The sequence below is a fragment of the Macaca mulatta genome, chromosome 5, assembly GCF_049350105.2.
Source record: "Macaca mulatta isolate MMU2019108-1 chromosome 5, T2T-MMU8v2.0, whole genome shotgun sequence".
NCBI classification, from domain to species: Eukaryota; Metazoa; Chordata; class Mammalia; order Primates; family Cercopithecidae; genus Macaca; species Macaca mulatta.
In genome coordinates, this window is record NC_133410.1 from 63,106,884 (window position 1) to 63,123,907 (window position 17,024).

The 17,024-nt window shown below is 39.3% G+C and overlaps 1 protein-coding gene across 30 annotated transcripts in view; it reads right to left on the bottom strand.

Moving 5' to 3' along the window:
* Positions 1–17,024, bottom strand: part of RUFY3 (RUN and FYVE domain containing 3) — a 101,460-nt gene that overhangs the window by 57,428 nt on the left and 27,008 nt on the right. For 3 of the 30 annotated variants that reach the window (XM_078003509.1, XM_028848528.2, XM_078003510.1), the window contains exons 1-2: positions 13,569–13,759; positions 5,925–5,978 (exon numbers count right to left, since the gene is read on the bottom strand). The exons of 23 other annotated variants lie outside the window; for them this stretch is intronic. In XM_078003509.1, the coding sequence (XP_077859635.1) occupies positions 5,925–5,943 (19 nt within the window). In that variant the 5' untranslated portion in view covers positions 5,944–5,978; positions 13,569–13,759. Of the gene's footprint in view, positions 1–5,924; positions 5,979–13,568; positions 13,782–17,024 lie in introns of those variants that run through there. 4 more of the 30 variants (XM_078003505.1, XM_078003503.1, XM_015138572.3 and 1 more) reach the window with 2 other exon arrangements.

Genomic DNA, 17,024 nt, shown 5'->3' on the forward strand with positions numbered 1-17,024 from the left:
AGTATGCCCACAATTACAGGCTGGAAACAGAGCCAAAACAGTCCTTTCAGGAATTTTTTTTTTTTTTTGCACACACCTAGATAGTGGCTAGAGTACAAATGGATATATACCAGAGAGGCAGCACAGGATACTGGAGTGTCTTTCAAACAAAGGTCACAACCCTTTAGTGAGTCACAAAATCAATTTTATGTCTTATATAGTAAGGTTATGTATTGTTTTTAAGATACATACAAATAAATGATGTGTGTACTGAGTTCTGGATGAAGATGTATTTTTACAGTGGTTCTTGTGTCAAATAAGTTTAAAGAACTTTGGTGTAGTGGTTAACAGCACAAGCTCTAAAGCTGGCCTGTGGGAGTTTGAACTCTATTCAAACTCTTCCCTAGCTGGGTGACCTTGGGAAAAGTTTTTTCTCTTGTTGCATTTTCTGTTTTGAGATAATTGAGGAATCACATGAAATTGTAAGAAATAATATAGAGAGATACTATGTACTTTTAACCTAGTTCTCCCAAGGGTATCTTGCAAAACTGTAGTACATTATCACAACCAGGATACTGATGTTGAATTACAGTCAAGACACAGAACATTTCCATCACGACAAGGATCCCCCATATTGATATATATGCCCACATTTTATAGCCATGCCCATATCCCTCCTTGCCCCTACCCCATCCTCAATCCATGCCAACCACTAATCTGTTCATTTCTATAGTTTTATCTCTTCAAGAATGTTATGTAAATAGAATCATATAGTACGTAACCATTAAAATTGACTTTTTGTTACTCAGCATAATTCTCTGAAGAATCATTCAGGTTGTTGCATGTATCAATGGTCTGTTCCTTTTTACAACTGAGTAGTATTCCACTGGGAAACTTTCTTAACCTCTGTATGCGTTACTTTCTTTATCTATAAAATGGTGACAGGGTTCTGAAGGGTAAACAAGTTCTTATATGTAAGCATTTAGAAGTGCTTGGAATATACTAAGGAAAAAAGTTGTTAGGTACTGTAATTATTATGGTCTTCCATATATACATAACTTTTTTTTTTTTTTTTTTTGAGACAGTCTTGCTCAGTCACCCAGGCTGGAGTGCACTGCTGCAATCTCAGCTCAGTGCAACCTCCACCTCACAGCTTCAAGTGATTTACTTGCCTCAGCCTCCTGAGTAGCTGGGACTACAGGCATGTGCCACCACCCCTGCTAATTTTTTCTTTTTTTTTTTTTTTTTTTTTTTTTAGGAGTCTTGCCCTGTCGCCCAGGCTTGAGTGCAGGGGCATGATCTTGACTCATGGCAACCTCTGCCGCCCTGGCTCAAACAATTCTCGTGCCTCAGCCTCCCAGGATCTGCGATTACAGGAGCCTGCCACCATGCCTGGCTAATTTTTTGTATTTTCAGTAGAGACGGAGTTTCACCATGTTGCTCAGGCTGGCCTTGAACTCCTGGCATCAGGTGATCTGCCCACCGTGGCATCCCAAAGTGCTAGGATTATGGGCGAGCCACCACGCCCCACCAATTTTGTTGTTGTTGTTTGAGAGGGAGTCTCACTCTATTGCCCAGGCTGGAGTGCAGTGGCATGACCTCAGCTCACTGCAACCTCTGCCTCCCAGTTTCAAGCAATTCTCCTGCCTCAGTAATTTTTTGTATTTTTAGTAGAGATGGGTTTTGTCATGTTGGCAAGGCTAGTCTCGAACTCCTGAGCTCCGGTCATCTACCTGCCTCGGTCCCCCAAAGTACTGGGATTATAGAAGTGAACCACCACTCCAAGCCATTATTAACACTTTTATTTAACTTAATAAGCTTACTGGATGATGATGTGGCACAGTGCTAGAAGCTAATAAAATCTCTTAAGATATGTTTCTTCTGTTTTTCAACATGCATCAAGTCTTAACACCCTCTGTCCCCAAATGTTAAGGAACCAGTATGCAATTTTGGTAGGTAAAATTTTACACAGGTATATTATTGCCTAAATTCAAGTACTGTCCTGACCATTTTAATCCTCAGAGTGACGGGCAGTAATCCGGGCAACTGCAAATTTACAAAAGGCTTGTAATGAGTACAGACAGGAATTCGATATTTATTGAAAAATGAAAGGTAATAAGCTATGTGCCTTTTATTATTTAATTTAATGTTCATAATTTCCCTAGTGAGTTTCAAAACATTTTAGACACAAATTACTAGCATATAAGGAAAGGAGATGCAATATAATAGGTGTTGTACATAATACAATTCTACCCTAAGAAGACACTTCATATTCTAGTAGATATAAGTTACAAACACATAGAATATGAAACTAATCATCACTGTAAAAAATAGTTCAGGTCGGGCGTGGTGGCTTACACTTGTAATCCCAGCACTTTGGGAGGCCAAGGCGGGTGGACCACGAGGTCAGGAGATTGAGACCATCCTGGCAAACACAGTGAAACTCCATCTCTACTAAAAATGCAAAAACTAGCCAGGCACGGTGGTATGCACCTGTAGTACCAGCTACTCAGGAGGCTGAGGCAGAAGAATCACTTGAAACCGGGAGGTGGAGGCTGCAGTGAGCGGAGATTGCACCACTGCACTCCAGCCTGGGCAACAGAGTGAGACTCCTGTCTCCTAAAAAAAAAAAAAAAATCCAAAGGGCTGGGTGCAGTGGCTCATGCCTGTAATCCCAGCACTTTGGGAGCCTGAGGTGGGCACATCACCTGAGGCCAGGAATTCAAGACCAGCCTAACCAACATGGTGAGACCCTGTCTCTACTAAAAATGCAAAAATTAACCAGATATGGTGGCATGTGGCTGTAGTCCCAGCTACTCAGGAGGCTGAGGCAGGAGAATTGCTTCAATCCGGGAGGTAGAGGTTGCAGTGAGCTGATACCATGCCATTGCACTCCAGCCTGGGCAACAAGAGTGAAACTCTATCTCAAAAAAAAAAAAAAAAAAAAAAATCAAAATAAGAAGCTTCAATTGTGACAGAACTGAAACAAAAAACAAAAACAAGTACCAGTTCAAATCTGCAACCCACTAGAGTCTGTTATTTTAAAAATTTTTAGGAGGCCAGAAGCCAGTGTTAACACTTTATCTATTAAAAAGCAAACTATAGCCAGGTGCAGTGGCTCAAGCCTCCAATCCTAGTGCTTTGGGAGGCTGAAGTGGGAGGATCGTTTGAGCCTAGGAGTTTGAGACCAGCCTGGGCAATAAAGTGAGACCCTGTCTCTACATACATTACATACATACATTCATACATTCATACATAAAAATTAGCCAGGTGTGATGGCACATGGCCTGCAGTCCCAGCTACTCAGGAGGCTGAGGAAGGAGCCCGGGAGTTCGAGGCTGCAGGGAGCTATGATCATGCCACTGCACTCTAGCCTGGGCAACACAGTGATACCTCCTCTCAAAAAAATAAAAGGAAATAAAAGCCAACTGTTATGGCACATCTACAATAACAGATGAGAAACAGAATTGAAAACAGCTTAGCAGTTGAAGGTCTCCAGAAAATATCTGAGCCTGCATATATCATTAGCTTTTTCTGAGTCTGAAACGAGGATTCTCCCCAGACCCTGAATTGCTATTGTGTGTTATGTGCAGGTAATACTCCATAACGTATTTCTTCTTGGTACTAGCACTTATTTATAACATCTCCAAGTTATGTAATACAGTTGTGTGAAATGCTGGAATTTTACATAACTGTGATTGAGATCATGAGGCAAGAAAAGTAGAGAAGGATATCAAGAAGAATGAAATGATCTAAAGAGTTGAAGTGAAGCCATCTCCCTCTCCCCATTCTCATTTTTTTTCACACTGCATTTCAGAAAGACTTTTCTGTAAAGAGGATCTTGATCAACATTACCATATATTACTTGACTGGAAATCTATTAAGATCATCAAGGTACTGACATAATCAACATTTTCTGGATATTTTATGTACTATACTGTTAAAGTTCATCTCCTCTCCCTTTTGGAGTTCACCTATAATAACCATCCACAAAAATTCCAGCAAAAACAAAATTTAAAAAAGGAGTCTGACTCTCACAGTAGGCTTGACTCTTACATTATTAATACTTTGTATTAAAGAAATAGAATCTTGCCTGTGATGAGTCATGGTAAAGTTCTTAAGAAGGGGATAAATTTTATGAAGCATTTTTTCTTTAATATCTAGTCTATCAAAGGAATTAAAGCCTTAAACCTGGTGGTGCCTAGCCAATAACTATTAATAATAATAATGATAATAGGCCAGGCACAGTGGTTCACACCTGTAATCCCAGCACTTTGAGAGGCCAAGGCAGGTGGATCACTTGAGGTCAGGAGTTCGAGACCAGCCTGGCCAACATGCTGAAACCCCGTTTCTACTAAAAATACAAAAAAATTAGCTGGGGATGGTGGTATGCACCTATAATCCCAGCTACTTGGGAGGCTGAGGCAGGAGAATTGCTTGAACCCCAGGAGGCAGAGCTTGCAGTGACGTGAGATCGCTCCACTGCACTGCAGCCTGGGCGATGGAGTGAGATTCTGTCTCTAAATAAATAAATAAATAAATAAATAAATAAATAAAATAATAATAGCAGCCAACACAATAGTAAACATTACACACTAAATGAATCAACATCCTTCTCTTTTTTCTTGTCTGTGAACTGTCAGTTAACTAGACAATACTGATTTGTTCTTTCACTGAATTATATGTAATCAGTTACATTAAAAGCAGAATCAAAGATGGCATAAAAATAGTCTGACAAAAGGAAAAGAGATGACACTCAGGATTTCAGAATTCACACATTCAAAGGCAAGTGCTGAAGCAGAAGATACTCTTGGGCATCAACAGAGGGGAAAGCTGCCTTGATTTTGTTTGGTATGACCAGATCTACTGAGGGTAGTACTTATCCCGGGTCTGATTAAGGATATCAAGAAGTTTAAGACAATCTCTGTTCTCAGGGAGTTTACCCTTTAACTAGGTTGATAAACACACAAGAATTAGAGAATAAGTAAAAAGTCTTCATTAAGCTCCAAGTTCTGCAGGAGCAAGTGAATGGAGAAAAGAATGTGGGCCAAAGCTGTCAAAGAGTAAACTGTGGAAATCCTATAAGGACTGAAGGGTTGGCAGGTGGCACACCTGCCATAGGCACAGGAGGGGGAAGGGTGTAAATACATGAGATGTCACAGGAACAAAGTAGGAGAGGAGGACGTGGGCAGAGAAAGGTCAGTCTGGGCAGAGTGGTGGATGTGTATGTGTCAGGGGTGTGTGTGCTAAAGCAAAGTGGGAACATGTAAAATGATAAAGTAGAGCCAAATCTCAATTTTTTAATTTTTAGTATAAAATGTTTAAATCACCCTGAGCTCCCTACAGTTAGCTGCCTTGATACAGAAGAAACACTGATTGGTTTGGGGAACCTTTCCACATTAGAACATACATGCTACTTTAAAAAGATAATCACACCATTCCACGTTTCAGTCTTTTGCATGAAGAAGAAAAAATTAACAAAAAATAATTATACCAGAAAGGAATGCTATTACATGACAAAGCTGAAAGTGTGTAATGTCATGGAAATCTACAAATCAGAGCAACATTCCAGGCTAAACACTAGATTCCTGGGATCTGTTTGCTTTTGGCTGCTGTGAAATTCACAGAAATACACATACATATATTTATATGAGTAATAAAATTTACACTGTCTCAACAAGTGAAAAAACAGCCATAGCAAAAGCTCGATGTAATCTTGAAATAATGTCCCTTTTAAACATGTCAGCAAATATCTTTAAAAAGCAACATAAACATACATTGACACTATTTTACTTGGAACGAAAACATAAAGATTTCCCACTTATTGCCATGGGAAATAAAACCTAAAACTGACATTTCCTCTTATGGAAAACAATTAAAAGGTGGTTAGAAAATTTTAAAAAGCAAGGAAAAAAAAAGCTGAAAGATGTTGGTGTGGCACGCACCTTCTGTATCATCGCGCATTTGCTCCACCAAATCTGTCAAATCCTCCCAAGAGTCTTTGCAAACGGCAAAAAGAAAGGAAAAGAAAGATAAAATGTCATGCAAGCCCAGAAAGAAAAGTGCTATTAAAAACAAGATTTCCATAGGGATAACTGAAAGGGAGGTTCCTAGAATTCTTTCTACTTATCACAGTGATTAACAGTGACAAGGGCTGGGACTACAACCAAATAAGCAGAGATAGCAACTATGGTTATTAAATATGTTTCAAAGCTAAGATTAGTAATTTCAAGGTTTCAAATAAAGGGAAACAAAGATGCATATCCTATTAAAAAGCAACACAGATTTTTTTCCTATTGAAAATCAACGGCTCTTTGTATTCTAAGTGTAGGCAACATTAATCTAATTCAACATTTATTTTGATCACTTCAGGGAACTGAAATGTATGTGCAATATATTTCTTTTAGATTCAGGACAAATATTATGATGCAAACTAGTGACTTTTCTTAAAAAAAAAAAAAATCCAAATACTTTTTCCAACTCCCCCTCCCCCAATTCTCCTTCCCCAAGTTTGAAGATACACAAAATAAATCACATATAATTCAATAAAGTCAGATGTTTATTCAACGCACAGAACTAGCAGGATCTGAGACAGTGACCTACAATCAAGCACATTAATATTTCTGCAGGAAATAAATATTCAGATTAAGTAAAATAAAGTCTATAAATAGCCTCAAGTAAATTCACATCATGTTTTATCACCAAATAAGTTCAGACAAATTTATGAAAAATGCTTTTTGTTTCCAGAGTTTTTCTTTTTTTTTGGAATTCGGTATCTATATATGTAAACCAAATGGCAAGTGTCTCATACAGAAAAAAAAAATACTGTGAGTTGGCTACTATTATTTTATAGTAAATTGGTGCTGAAATACATTATATATAGACATATTTGCACAAGTCATTTTCAGGTACAATCCTTTGACAATATAATGTGCCACAAATCTATACTGTGTAGGATTACAGATTCATGAGAATGGACTCTTACCATTCACATTATTACTTTACAGACTTGCTGTGACCTTGCAAAAGTCAATAGAGGGAATATTTTCATTTAGTTCTTTATTGTATTTAATTAGAAACTCTATTTGTCACCTACTAAGATAAAAGCCTACCTTATTAAAGCAAAAAATATATATATAAAGAGCCTCCAAGATTTGTATGGAAAAATGCTCTGGAAAGTGAATTTCTAGGTAGGAATGTGTGGTAGATACCAGGGGTCTCTGATTTTTCCTTGGGCATGTCCCATCTAGAGCATTTTTCTGTTACAACCAGACATATTTTCTGTTTTCTTCTTAAAACAGAGATTAAAGTTTTAAGTATCAGAGTGATGTAATTGATTTAAGCGAACTTTTCTCCCCTAGAAAGTAAAAGGTCTATCTTTCCCATGTAAGTTGCTCTCCACTTTACCTTGCCATGCTCAGGACTTTACTACAATAGGTATCATGCCATTCTTTTATACCTCAAAGAAAGATTTGTGAAAGATTTTTAAAAATTGTGCCTTCTAGAATATGTTCATATTATTAAAACAACATAGTTTAGAAATGCTGAGTGGACTGTAGCATGTATAGTGCCAAGCAACTGGTCATGAAAGATTGCGACCATTACTTCATTCCAAAAGCCTGGATTAAATGGTTTAAAATGCTGTACCCAACAAAATTTGGTAACCGTATTTTTGAGATGCATACAAATATCGTTTTTTTTTTTTTCAGTCAAGAGTTAAGAGAGACAAAACCAGGCCTGGTGGGCTGAGGCAAGAGGATTATCTGAGCCCAGGAGTTTCAAGGCTGGCATGAACAACATACTGAGATTTTGCCTTTTTTTTTTTTTTTTTTTGAGACGAAGTCTTGCTCTGTAGCCCAGGCTGGAGTACAGTGACATGATCTCAGCTCACCGCAACCTCCACCTTCCAGGTTCAAGCAATTCTCCTGCCTCAGCCTCTAGAGTAGCTGGGACTACAGGCGCACACCACTGAACCCGCCTCATTTTTGTAATTTTAGTAGAGACGGGGTTTCGCCATGTTGGCCAGGCTGGTCTTGAACTCCCGACATCAGGTAATCCTCCCACCTTGGCCTCCCAAAGTGCTGGGATTACAGGCGCAAGCCACTTCACCTGGCTGAGACTTCATCTCTTTAAGGGAGGAGGAGGGGGAGAGAGATATAGATGGATACAAGGCTGGAATTGTATAAGGGCACTGAATTAGGAAGCATAGCTTATTTAAGATTTACTTAACTAATTTCTTAACTATCATTCTGTTTCAGGTCTAAGAATGAAAAAAATCAATAGACTAATTATGTAGCTCTGAAAAGATTTAAGCAGGTGGCACTGTAAACATCTACCCTTAAGGTACATAGTGACTCAATGATGGCAACAGTCTCGTCTGGTAGAACGGGACCCTTGCCCCTCTTGTACTTCTTTTTTCTCTGGATGAGGCAGCTGGCTGAATGAAGCTCCTTTTCTACAAAGAAGTGCTTGAATGGGCTCAAAAAATGCTTCCCCTTTGTTTCTGTATCCATGGTTGTGAAATCTCTTCTTGAGGTAGCCTTTCTCTAGCAGTATTGCTATAGGCAACCAAGTGACAGATTTTATAAGGCCTGGGGGTTATTTTGTCCCCTTGAGACAAAGTGTCTTTGATTTACAGTGTTAATTTTTAGAGCTGTATTAGTTTCTTAAGGGAACACCTTTCTGAAGCCCCAAACACAGATACATCACATACATCTTTGAAGGGCTATTGTGAAAATAAAATCTAATACATTTAAAGTACTTAGCAAATCATAGGTACTCAATGTCAACTTTACACTTACAACTGGATTTCTCTAAGTATATTTGCCATAATTATTCAAAGACAATAAAGTGAATGGAATTTTAAAAAGCCAGCTAAGCTAAATATTAAAAACAGGAAAAAAAATAAGTCGACCTAAAAAAACCAAATGACAAGTTAACAGCTGAGGTGCTATTAAACTAACCATAGTATTATTAGTTTGGTAACAAAGCAATTGTCATATATTAATTTTCATAAATGCTTTGAGGTTTTGTTCTAATAATCTAGAAATTTAGGCCAAGGCCTACTTTCTCCCCCAAAATATCAGCAAAAAACAACAACAACAACAAAAAACGACAAATAGCCCTAGAAAAGGTAACACATTAAGTCATTAACACTTGAGCCATTTAAATTTTACTGAGGCTGGGTGTGGTGGTTCATGCCTGTAATCCCAGCACTTTGGAAGGCAGAGGTGGGAACACTGCCTAGCCGGTGAGTGTAAGAACAGCCTGCTCAATATAGGGAGACCAAGCTATTTGAGAGATCGAAACAGGAGGATCACTTGAGGCCAGTAGTTTGAAGCTGCAATAAGCTATAATCATGCCATGGCACTCCACCTGGCTGACAGAGTGAGATTCAAAAATAAAGTAATATAAAATAAAAATAAATAAAATAATATAAATAATAAAAATAAAATAATATAAATAATAAAAATAAAATAAAATTATTGAGCATTTATGGTGAGCAAAAGACTTTACTAAGGCAATAGAAGTTAAAAAGATGAAACATCCGGCTGGGCACGGTGGCTCACGCCTGTAATCCCAGCACTTTGGGAGGCCGAGGCGGGCGGATCATGAGGTCAGGAGATCAAGACCATCCTGGCCAACATGGTGAAATCCTGTCTCTATTAAAAATACAAAAAATTAGCCAGGTGTGGTGGCGCGTGCCTATAGTCCCAGCTACTCAGAAGGCTGAGGCAGGATAATTGCTTGAACCCGGGAGGCAGAGGCTGCAGTGAGCCGAGATCGTACCACTGCACTCCAGCCTGGGTGACAGAGCAAAATTCCATCTCAAAAAAAAAAAAAAAAAAGAAAAAGAAAAACCCATAGACAATGCCCTTGAGATCTAAATAACTATGACACAAGGTTTAAAAGGAATTAAGGCTGGGCGTGGTAGCTCACGCTTGTAATCCCAGCACTTTGGGACGCCAAGGCAGGCAGATCGCTTAAGTCCAGGAGGCGACCAGCCTAGACAACATGGCGAGACTCTGTCTCTGCCAAAATTACGAAAACAATTAGCCAGGTGTGGTAGTGCATGCTTCTAATCCCAGCTACTGAGGAGGCCAAGGCAGGAGGATTGCTTGAGCCTGTGAGGAGGAGGCTGCAGTGAGCTGAGATTGTACCATCTGCACTCCAGCCTGGATGACAGAGTGAAACCCTATCTCAGAAAAAAAAAAAAAAAAAAAGGAATTAATAGGCTGAGCATGGTGGCTCCCGCCTGTAATCCCAGCACTCTGGGATGCCTAAGTGGGCAGATCACTTGAAGTTAGGCGTTCAAGACCAGCCTGGCCAATATGGTGTAACCCTGTCTCTACTAAAAATACAAAAATTAGCTGGGTGTGGTGGTGTGTGCCTGTAATCCCAGCTATTCAGGAGGCTGAGGTAGGAGAATTGCTTGAACCCAGGAGGTGGAGATTGCAGTGAGCTAAGATGGTGCCACTGCACTCCAGCCTGGTTGACAGAGCAAGACCCTATCTCAAAAAAAAAAAAAAAAAAGAGGAATTAATATTAGTCACATAAGTGAAGATAAAACAGATTCTTAGGTGAGCAGCTAGGTGACACTAGAAGGCTAAGGAGGACCAGGCCTGATGGGGAGTGAAGGATGAGGAAAGGAAGCCCTGACCAGTAGACGCTTTGCTCTCATGCTGGAATGGCTATGCTGGCAGAGATAACGTCTCTAAGATACTTTAGCTGGGAAGCTGCTGTCCACAGGACTGGACACTGTGGGATTCTCAGACAAAATGTAGTAAATCTCATATATACCCTAGCTTTATATCTCTATAAGAAAGAAAAAGGAAATCCCCGCATGCAGCTTTTTCATCCCAAAAAGCAAATTCTAGCAATCTTAGAAAAGCATGCAGTTTCTCATTGCACAATTAAGAGTAAAAACTCCCTTCTGCTTAGAATACTACTGTTAGCTTAAAAAAAAAAGTAGAGAAAGTAGTATCATGAGGTTTTCAGCTGCTGAACCAACTGTCTTGAAAACCACAGCTGTATCCTTTGGAAAGTTCAGATGTTAATATAGCATGAGAAAAATGCAACCAACTGCAGCAGGAAAGACAAAACCAAGCTTTGATGAGTAGCTAACATGAAAGTTTATGATACCATGCTATTCAACATTTGTTTTAATTGTTTAAAGTAGCTTGGCAATATGTATAAAAATTAAAAACTAAAAATTGGTAAAATATTCAAGTTATACACATAACAATTTTTCCAAAACTGTCTTGGGTAGAAAAATTTAGAAACAACCTAAAAAATGCCTGTAATAAAGAAATAGTCAAAGAAATTATGGCACATTCAGGCCAGGTGCAGTGGCTCACGCCTGTAATCCCAGCACTTTGGGAGGTCAGGGTGGGTGGATCACCTGAGGTCAGGAGTTTGAGACCAGCGTGGCCAACATGGTGAAACCCCATCTCTACTAAAAATACAAAAATTAGCCGGGCATGGTCGCGGGCGCCTGTAATCCCAGCTACTTGGGAGGCTGAGGCAAGAGAATCACTTGAATCCGGGAGGCGGAGGTTGCAGTGAGCTGAGACCATGCCATTGTACTCCAGCCTGGGCAACAAGAGCAAAACTCCATCTCAAAAAAAAAAAAAAAAAAGAAAGAAAGAAAAAGAAAAGAAATTATGGCACATCCAACAACTGAAGACATTAAACAAAATGATACAAATTTCAATTTACCCACATGGAAAGATATTGCAGAGGAAAAAAGGCAGGTCACAGCACAGGTGTGGTATGATCTTACATACATAAAATTTTGTGAGTTTGCAAGTGAACCTTCAGTGTATACATTGAAAAAGAGAATCTGATATTAAATCTTAACAGTGGTTATCCCTAGGAGTATTAGAAATGTAGGTGTATTCTATTATTTCGTATTTTATACTTTTCTGTATCTTGTGACTTACAATGCAAATATATCAGCTCTATAAAGTTGTTTTCATTAAAAATATCTATACATAATAATGTTAAAGACATTTTTTCGTTTCTTTGTATTTTTTTGAGACAGGGTCTCAACTCTGTCACCCAGGATCACAGCTCACAGCAACCTCGACCTCCCGGGCTCAAGTAATCTCACCATCCTCCCCTGTCAGCCTCCTGAGTAGCTGGGACCACAAGCATGCACCACCACATCCAGCTAATTTTTTTTTTCTTTTTTTTGAGACGAAGTTTTGCTCTTGTTGCCCAGGCTGGAGTGCAGTGATGTGATCTCATTTCACTGCAACCTCCACCTCCTGGGTTCAAGCACTTCTCCTGCCTCAGCCTCCCGAGTAGCTGGGACTACAGGCGTCTGCCACCACGCCTGGCTAATATTTTGTATTTTTAGTAGAGACAGGGTTTCACCATGTTGGCCAGGCTAGTCTCAAACTCCTGACCTCGGGTGATCCACCCACCTTGACCTCTCAAAGTGCTGGGATTACAGGCATGAGCCACAGCACCCAGTCGCACCCAGCTAATTTTTAATTTTTTTGTAGATACAGGGTTTTGCCATGATGTCCAGGCTGGCCTTGAACTCCTGAGCTCAAGCAATCCACCTGCCTTGGCCTCCCAAAATGTTGGGATTACAGGTGTGAGCCACCACACCCAGCCAATATTTTCTTCAAAAACATTGTTTTCAACACACTGACATACAATTTTCAGAATATTTAATTATGATGAAAAATATATAATTACTTAGCAGCCATTTGGGGAGAAGTCTTTTTCACTGTTCCTCTACACATGTGCTTCTAAGCTCATCAAATACTTCTATTTGTTCTCTGGAAAAGCTCAAATACCAAAAATTGCAAAGGAACAGATTTTAGTATTTATAGCCCTGTACTCAAAAGCACTTCATAGTAGTCACAGTTGACTGGTGGAGACTAGAGGAACCACAATGAAAAAACATGCCCAATTGTATACTCTCCACCTCCCCCTCAAGAGGGGCACCACCAAAAAAGCAAAATGCAGAACAAGCTACTCAAGAGTACAGAGTACTGTGGATGCTCTCAAACGACAGCACTTGCTCTTTCCAACCAGATCTTGGTTGGTACCCAGGCTTAGGAATCTGACAACGTGAATTCTGTTCTGAGTTCTATCACTGAGCGGCAGTTATCTTATCTGGCACAGCATTTCCTTTTGGAAAATGATTCATATTTCAGTGATTAGTTTAGGACAAACGACTTTTGGGTGTTAGAAGCTGATAACCCAAAGAAGAATTAATGTGAGTTCTGTTATGAAGGGCACAAATTAAAGATTAAAGTAGAAGCTCTGTTCCACGAAAATTCAGAAAAGGCTCACCAATAGAAGAAAAGACTGTAAGGCACTATGGTTAATGACAGTGCACTGAAGCCAACGCCAGTGCAGGAGTATGAAGGAGATAGGAAGAAACTGAAAGTAGCCCTGAAACAGGAAGGAAAAACTGATTTTATGCGGATTATGTTACGGTCAGGTCAGAGGCAACATGCAGCTCTTTTGTGGTTTAGATAGGAACTGGCATACAAGTACAGAGCTACTGATATTTCTCACCCAGATTTAGAATTTTACAAAATCCTAGAAGCTAAGTCGGTAAAACTTACCTTGAAAGGGTGACTAGCCAGGTTATTTTCAGGGCAGAGCAACAAGAAGGGATGAACCTTGTCCAAGAACTTTGTCCCATAGGCTTCTGAGACTGTATTAAAAGCTACAACCTTCTCACTTTGAGAAGTTCACTGAGACTGCCTTCTGAACACATAATCACAGCTTGGAGAACCTGACAGTGTAAATCTAAGGCGGACTGCACTGGTGGCAACAAATGTTTCTGTAATCTCACCAAGGGCCAATTACAAAAGGGGGTGTGCCACAGTGAAAGCAAAGAATAATAACACAATTCTGTGAAAAAGAGAATCCCAATGACTCAGGTTTTATTTTCCAAACACTTAGGAAAGGAATCAATTAAATGCTGTAAATGCTTCTAAATCTAGACACTGTGGGGCCCCCCATACACTGCAAACAGCTTTTGAACAGCTAAGAAAACAAAGCATGCCAGTAAATAAACACAGGTCTGTGAAAAAGCTCAAAATAAAATGCCTAATAGAAATCTTAAAAAATTATATTGGAAATTGAATCTAAAGCAGTAGCCCTGCTGTGAGGCAAATGTTCCCACTCACAGATGTGTGAAATTGTCATAGAAGGTACTGATATATAATACAAATATCTGTTGGATGGATGATTGCACACCCGTTAAATTTTCATAAAGTTTTTTCCCTTGAAAAAGGAGCATTTGTTTTCATATTAGAGTAATATGTCCTCTTGTAGAATATTTGGGAGATATAAAGAAACATAAAGAATATTATAAAAATCACCTGTAATTCCACTATCCAGAGATAATCAATTTTTATATTTTTGATATATTTCCTTTTACTTGTGTTTATGTATACCTATGCTTAAAAAAATTGTGACTATAGTAAATATGCAGCTTAAGAGATAGCTTTTAAAGTTATATCCAAACATTACCCTATACATCAAATATCATTCCACAATAATTTTTAGTGTAAGGTGTTCTACAACTTATTGAATAATTTTCCTCTTAGGCTATTTAAGTTGCTCTCAAGATTGTGTTACAGGAAGTCAGAATACTGTGATAAATATACAGTACATACATAAACTTTTTGTTTGTACCTCTTATTATTTCCTTAGGATACGTGTCTGGTACAATTACTGAGAATTAATTTTTTTAGGGTCCTTGATTCACAATGATAAAATGATTTCTATAAAGGATGTACCAATGCACATTCTCACTAGCAGAGGCCCCAAGTCGTCCCATATTGTCATCAATACTATATATTATTAATATATATATTTAAAACCATAAATTACATTATTCTAACTTATATTTTCCAAATAATATATAGTTGGTCCAGAATGAGATTAAAAAATTGAAAATAAAGAAAACATTAGAAACCATAAATTAAATTGTGTGTAATGGAGGAAGACAAAGTCTTTTATTATTTATTTATTTATTTATTTATTTATTTAGAAATGGAGTCTCGCTCTGTCGCCCAGGTTAGAGTGCAGAGGCGTGATCTTGGCTCACTGCAACCCCCGCCTCCTGGGTTCAAGCGATTCTTCTGCCTCAGCCTCCCGAGTAGCTGGGATTACAGGCGCCCACCACTGCACAACGTGCAAGTTTGTTACATAGGTATACATGTGCCATGTTGGTTTGCTGCACCCATCAACTCGTCATTTATATTAGGTATTTCTCCTAATGCTATCCCTGCCCCAGCCCCCAGCCCCCCGACAGATCCCCGGTGTGTGATGTTCCCTTCCCTGTGTCCATGTGTTTTCATTGTTCGACTCCCACTTATGAGTGAGAACATGCGGTGTTTGATTTTCTGTCCTTGTGATAGTTTGCTCAGAATGATGGTTTCAAGCTTCATCCATGTCCCTACAAAGGACATGAACACATCCTATTTTATGGCTGCATAGTATTTCATGGTGTATATGTGCCACATTTTCTTTATCCAGTCTATTATTGATGGATATCTGGGTTGGTTCCAAGTCTTTGCTATTATGAATAGTGCTGCAATAAACATACATGTGAATGTGTCTTTATAACAGCATGAAAATTCTTTCTTTTAAAATGGTTTTATGGAGTAATAGGGAATCACTGAGTTCACCAGAAGTTTGTTGGATATCTACCATAAATAGTACACAGTATTATGTGGCCTTCTGAAGAATGCCAAAGAAAAGGTTTGCCCTGAAGAACTTTCTATATAATTTCAGAAATAAGGAATCCCATACATTAAATAACTGGAGAATGATTCCCAGCATATTCAAACACATGTCCCAGACGCTACCCAGTGATTCAGGACATGAAAGGTGTGAGATCTGTTACAGAAGGACTTGTAGATGAAGGGAGTCAGGGGTCCATTACCCTTGATATAACACTAGCATGAAGAATCACAAGTCGGAATAGTAAAACAAAAAGAATAATCAGGGTTTTACTGAAGCACAGTCTGACTGGAACAGGTAAGTATGCTGAAAAGGAGTTTGAAAAAACATTGAATAAAATAAAAATCATCCAAAGAAGGGCATGAGAATGTTTGGCTAAAAGAGTAATGGTTATGTATTACAATGTAACGAAATAGTAGCTACTATTTCAAACAATCTGTAATGGCGAACATTACTGCTATCCCAAACTGCTTTTCAGGCTAAGCGCGGTGGCTCATTCCTGTAATCCCAGTACTTTGGGAGGCTGAGGCGGGTGATTGCTTGAGCCCAAGAGTTCAAGACCAGCCCGGCCAACATGGCAAAACCCTATCTCCATTAAAAATACAAAAATTAGCCAGGCATGGTGGTGCACATCTGTAGTCCCAGCTACTCGGGAGGCTGAGGCAGGAGAATTGCTTAAACCTGGGAGGCGGAGGATGCAGTGAGCCGAGATTGTGCCACTTTTCAGACTGGGCAACAGAGCGAAACTCCGTCTCAAAACAAAAACAAAACAAAACTGCTTTTCTTATTGCTTTTGTACATCTGCTTCAGAAAGCTAAATTTAGCATATAGAGATATCACTTGCCAGCCAGGTCAGTTTCAGCAGTGTACTATTTTTGCTGTTTGGTAGTATATGCACAATTATGTAAATATTTTCATTTACTTTATAAAAGTGAGCGAAAAGAGGAAAAAGAAAACAAGTGGACAAAAAGCTCAGTCTCCACTTTAACAGACGGCAATCACTGGCCGGGCATGGTGGTTCATGCCTGTAATCCCAGCACTTTGGGAGGCTGAGGTGGGCAGATCACCTGAGGTCAGGAGTTCGAGACAAGCCTAGGCCAACATGACGAAACCCCTTCTCTACTAAAAGTACAAAAATTAGCCGGGCATGGTGGCAGGCACCTGTAATCCCAGCTACTTAGGAGGCTGAGGCAGGAGAATTGCTTGAACCCAGGAGGCAGAGGTTGCAGTGAGCCGCGATCGCGCAACTGCACTCCAGCCTGGGCGATAAGAGCGAGACTCCCTCTCAAAAAAACAAACAAACAAACAAACAAGATGGCAAT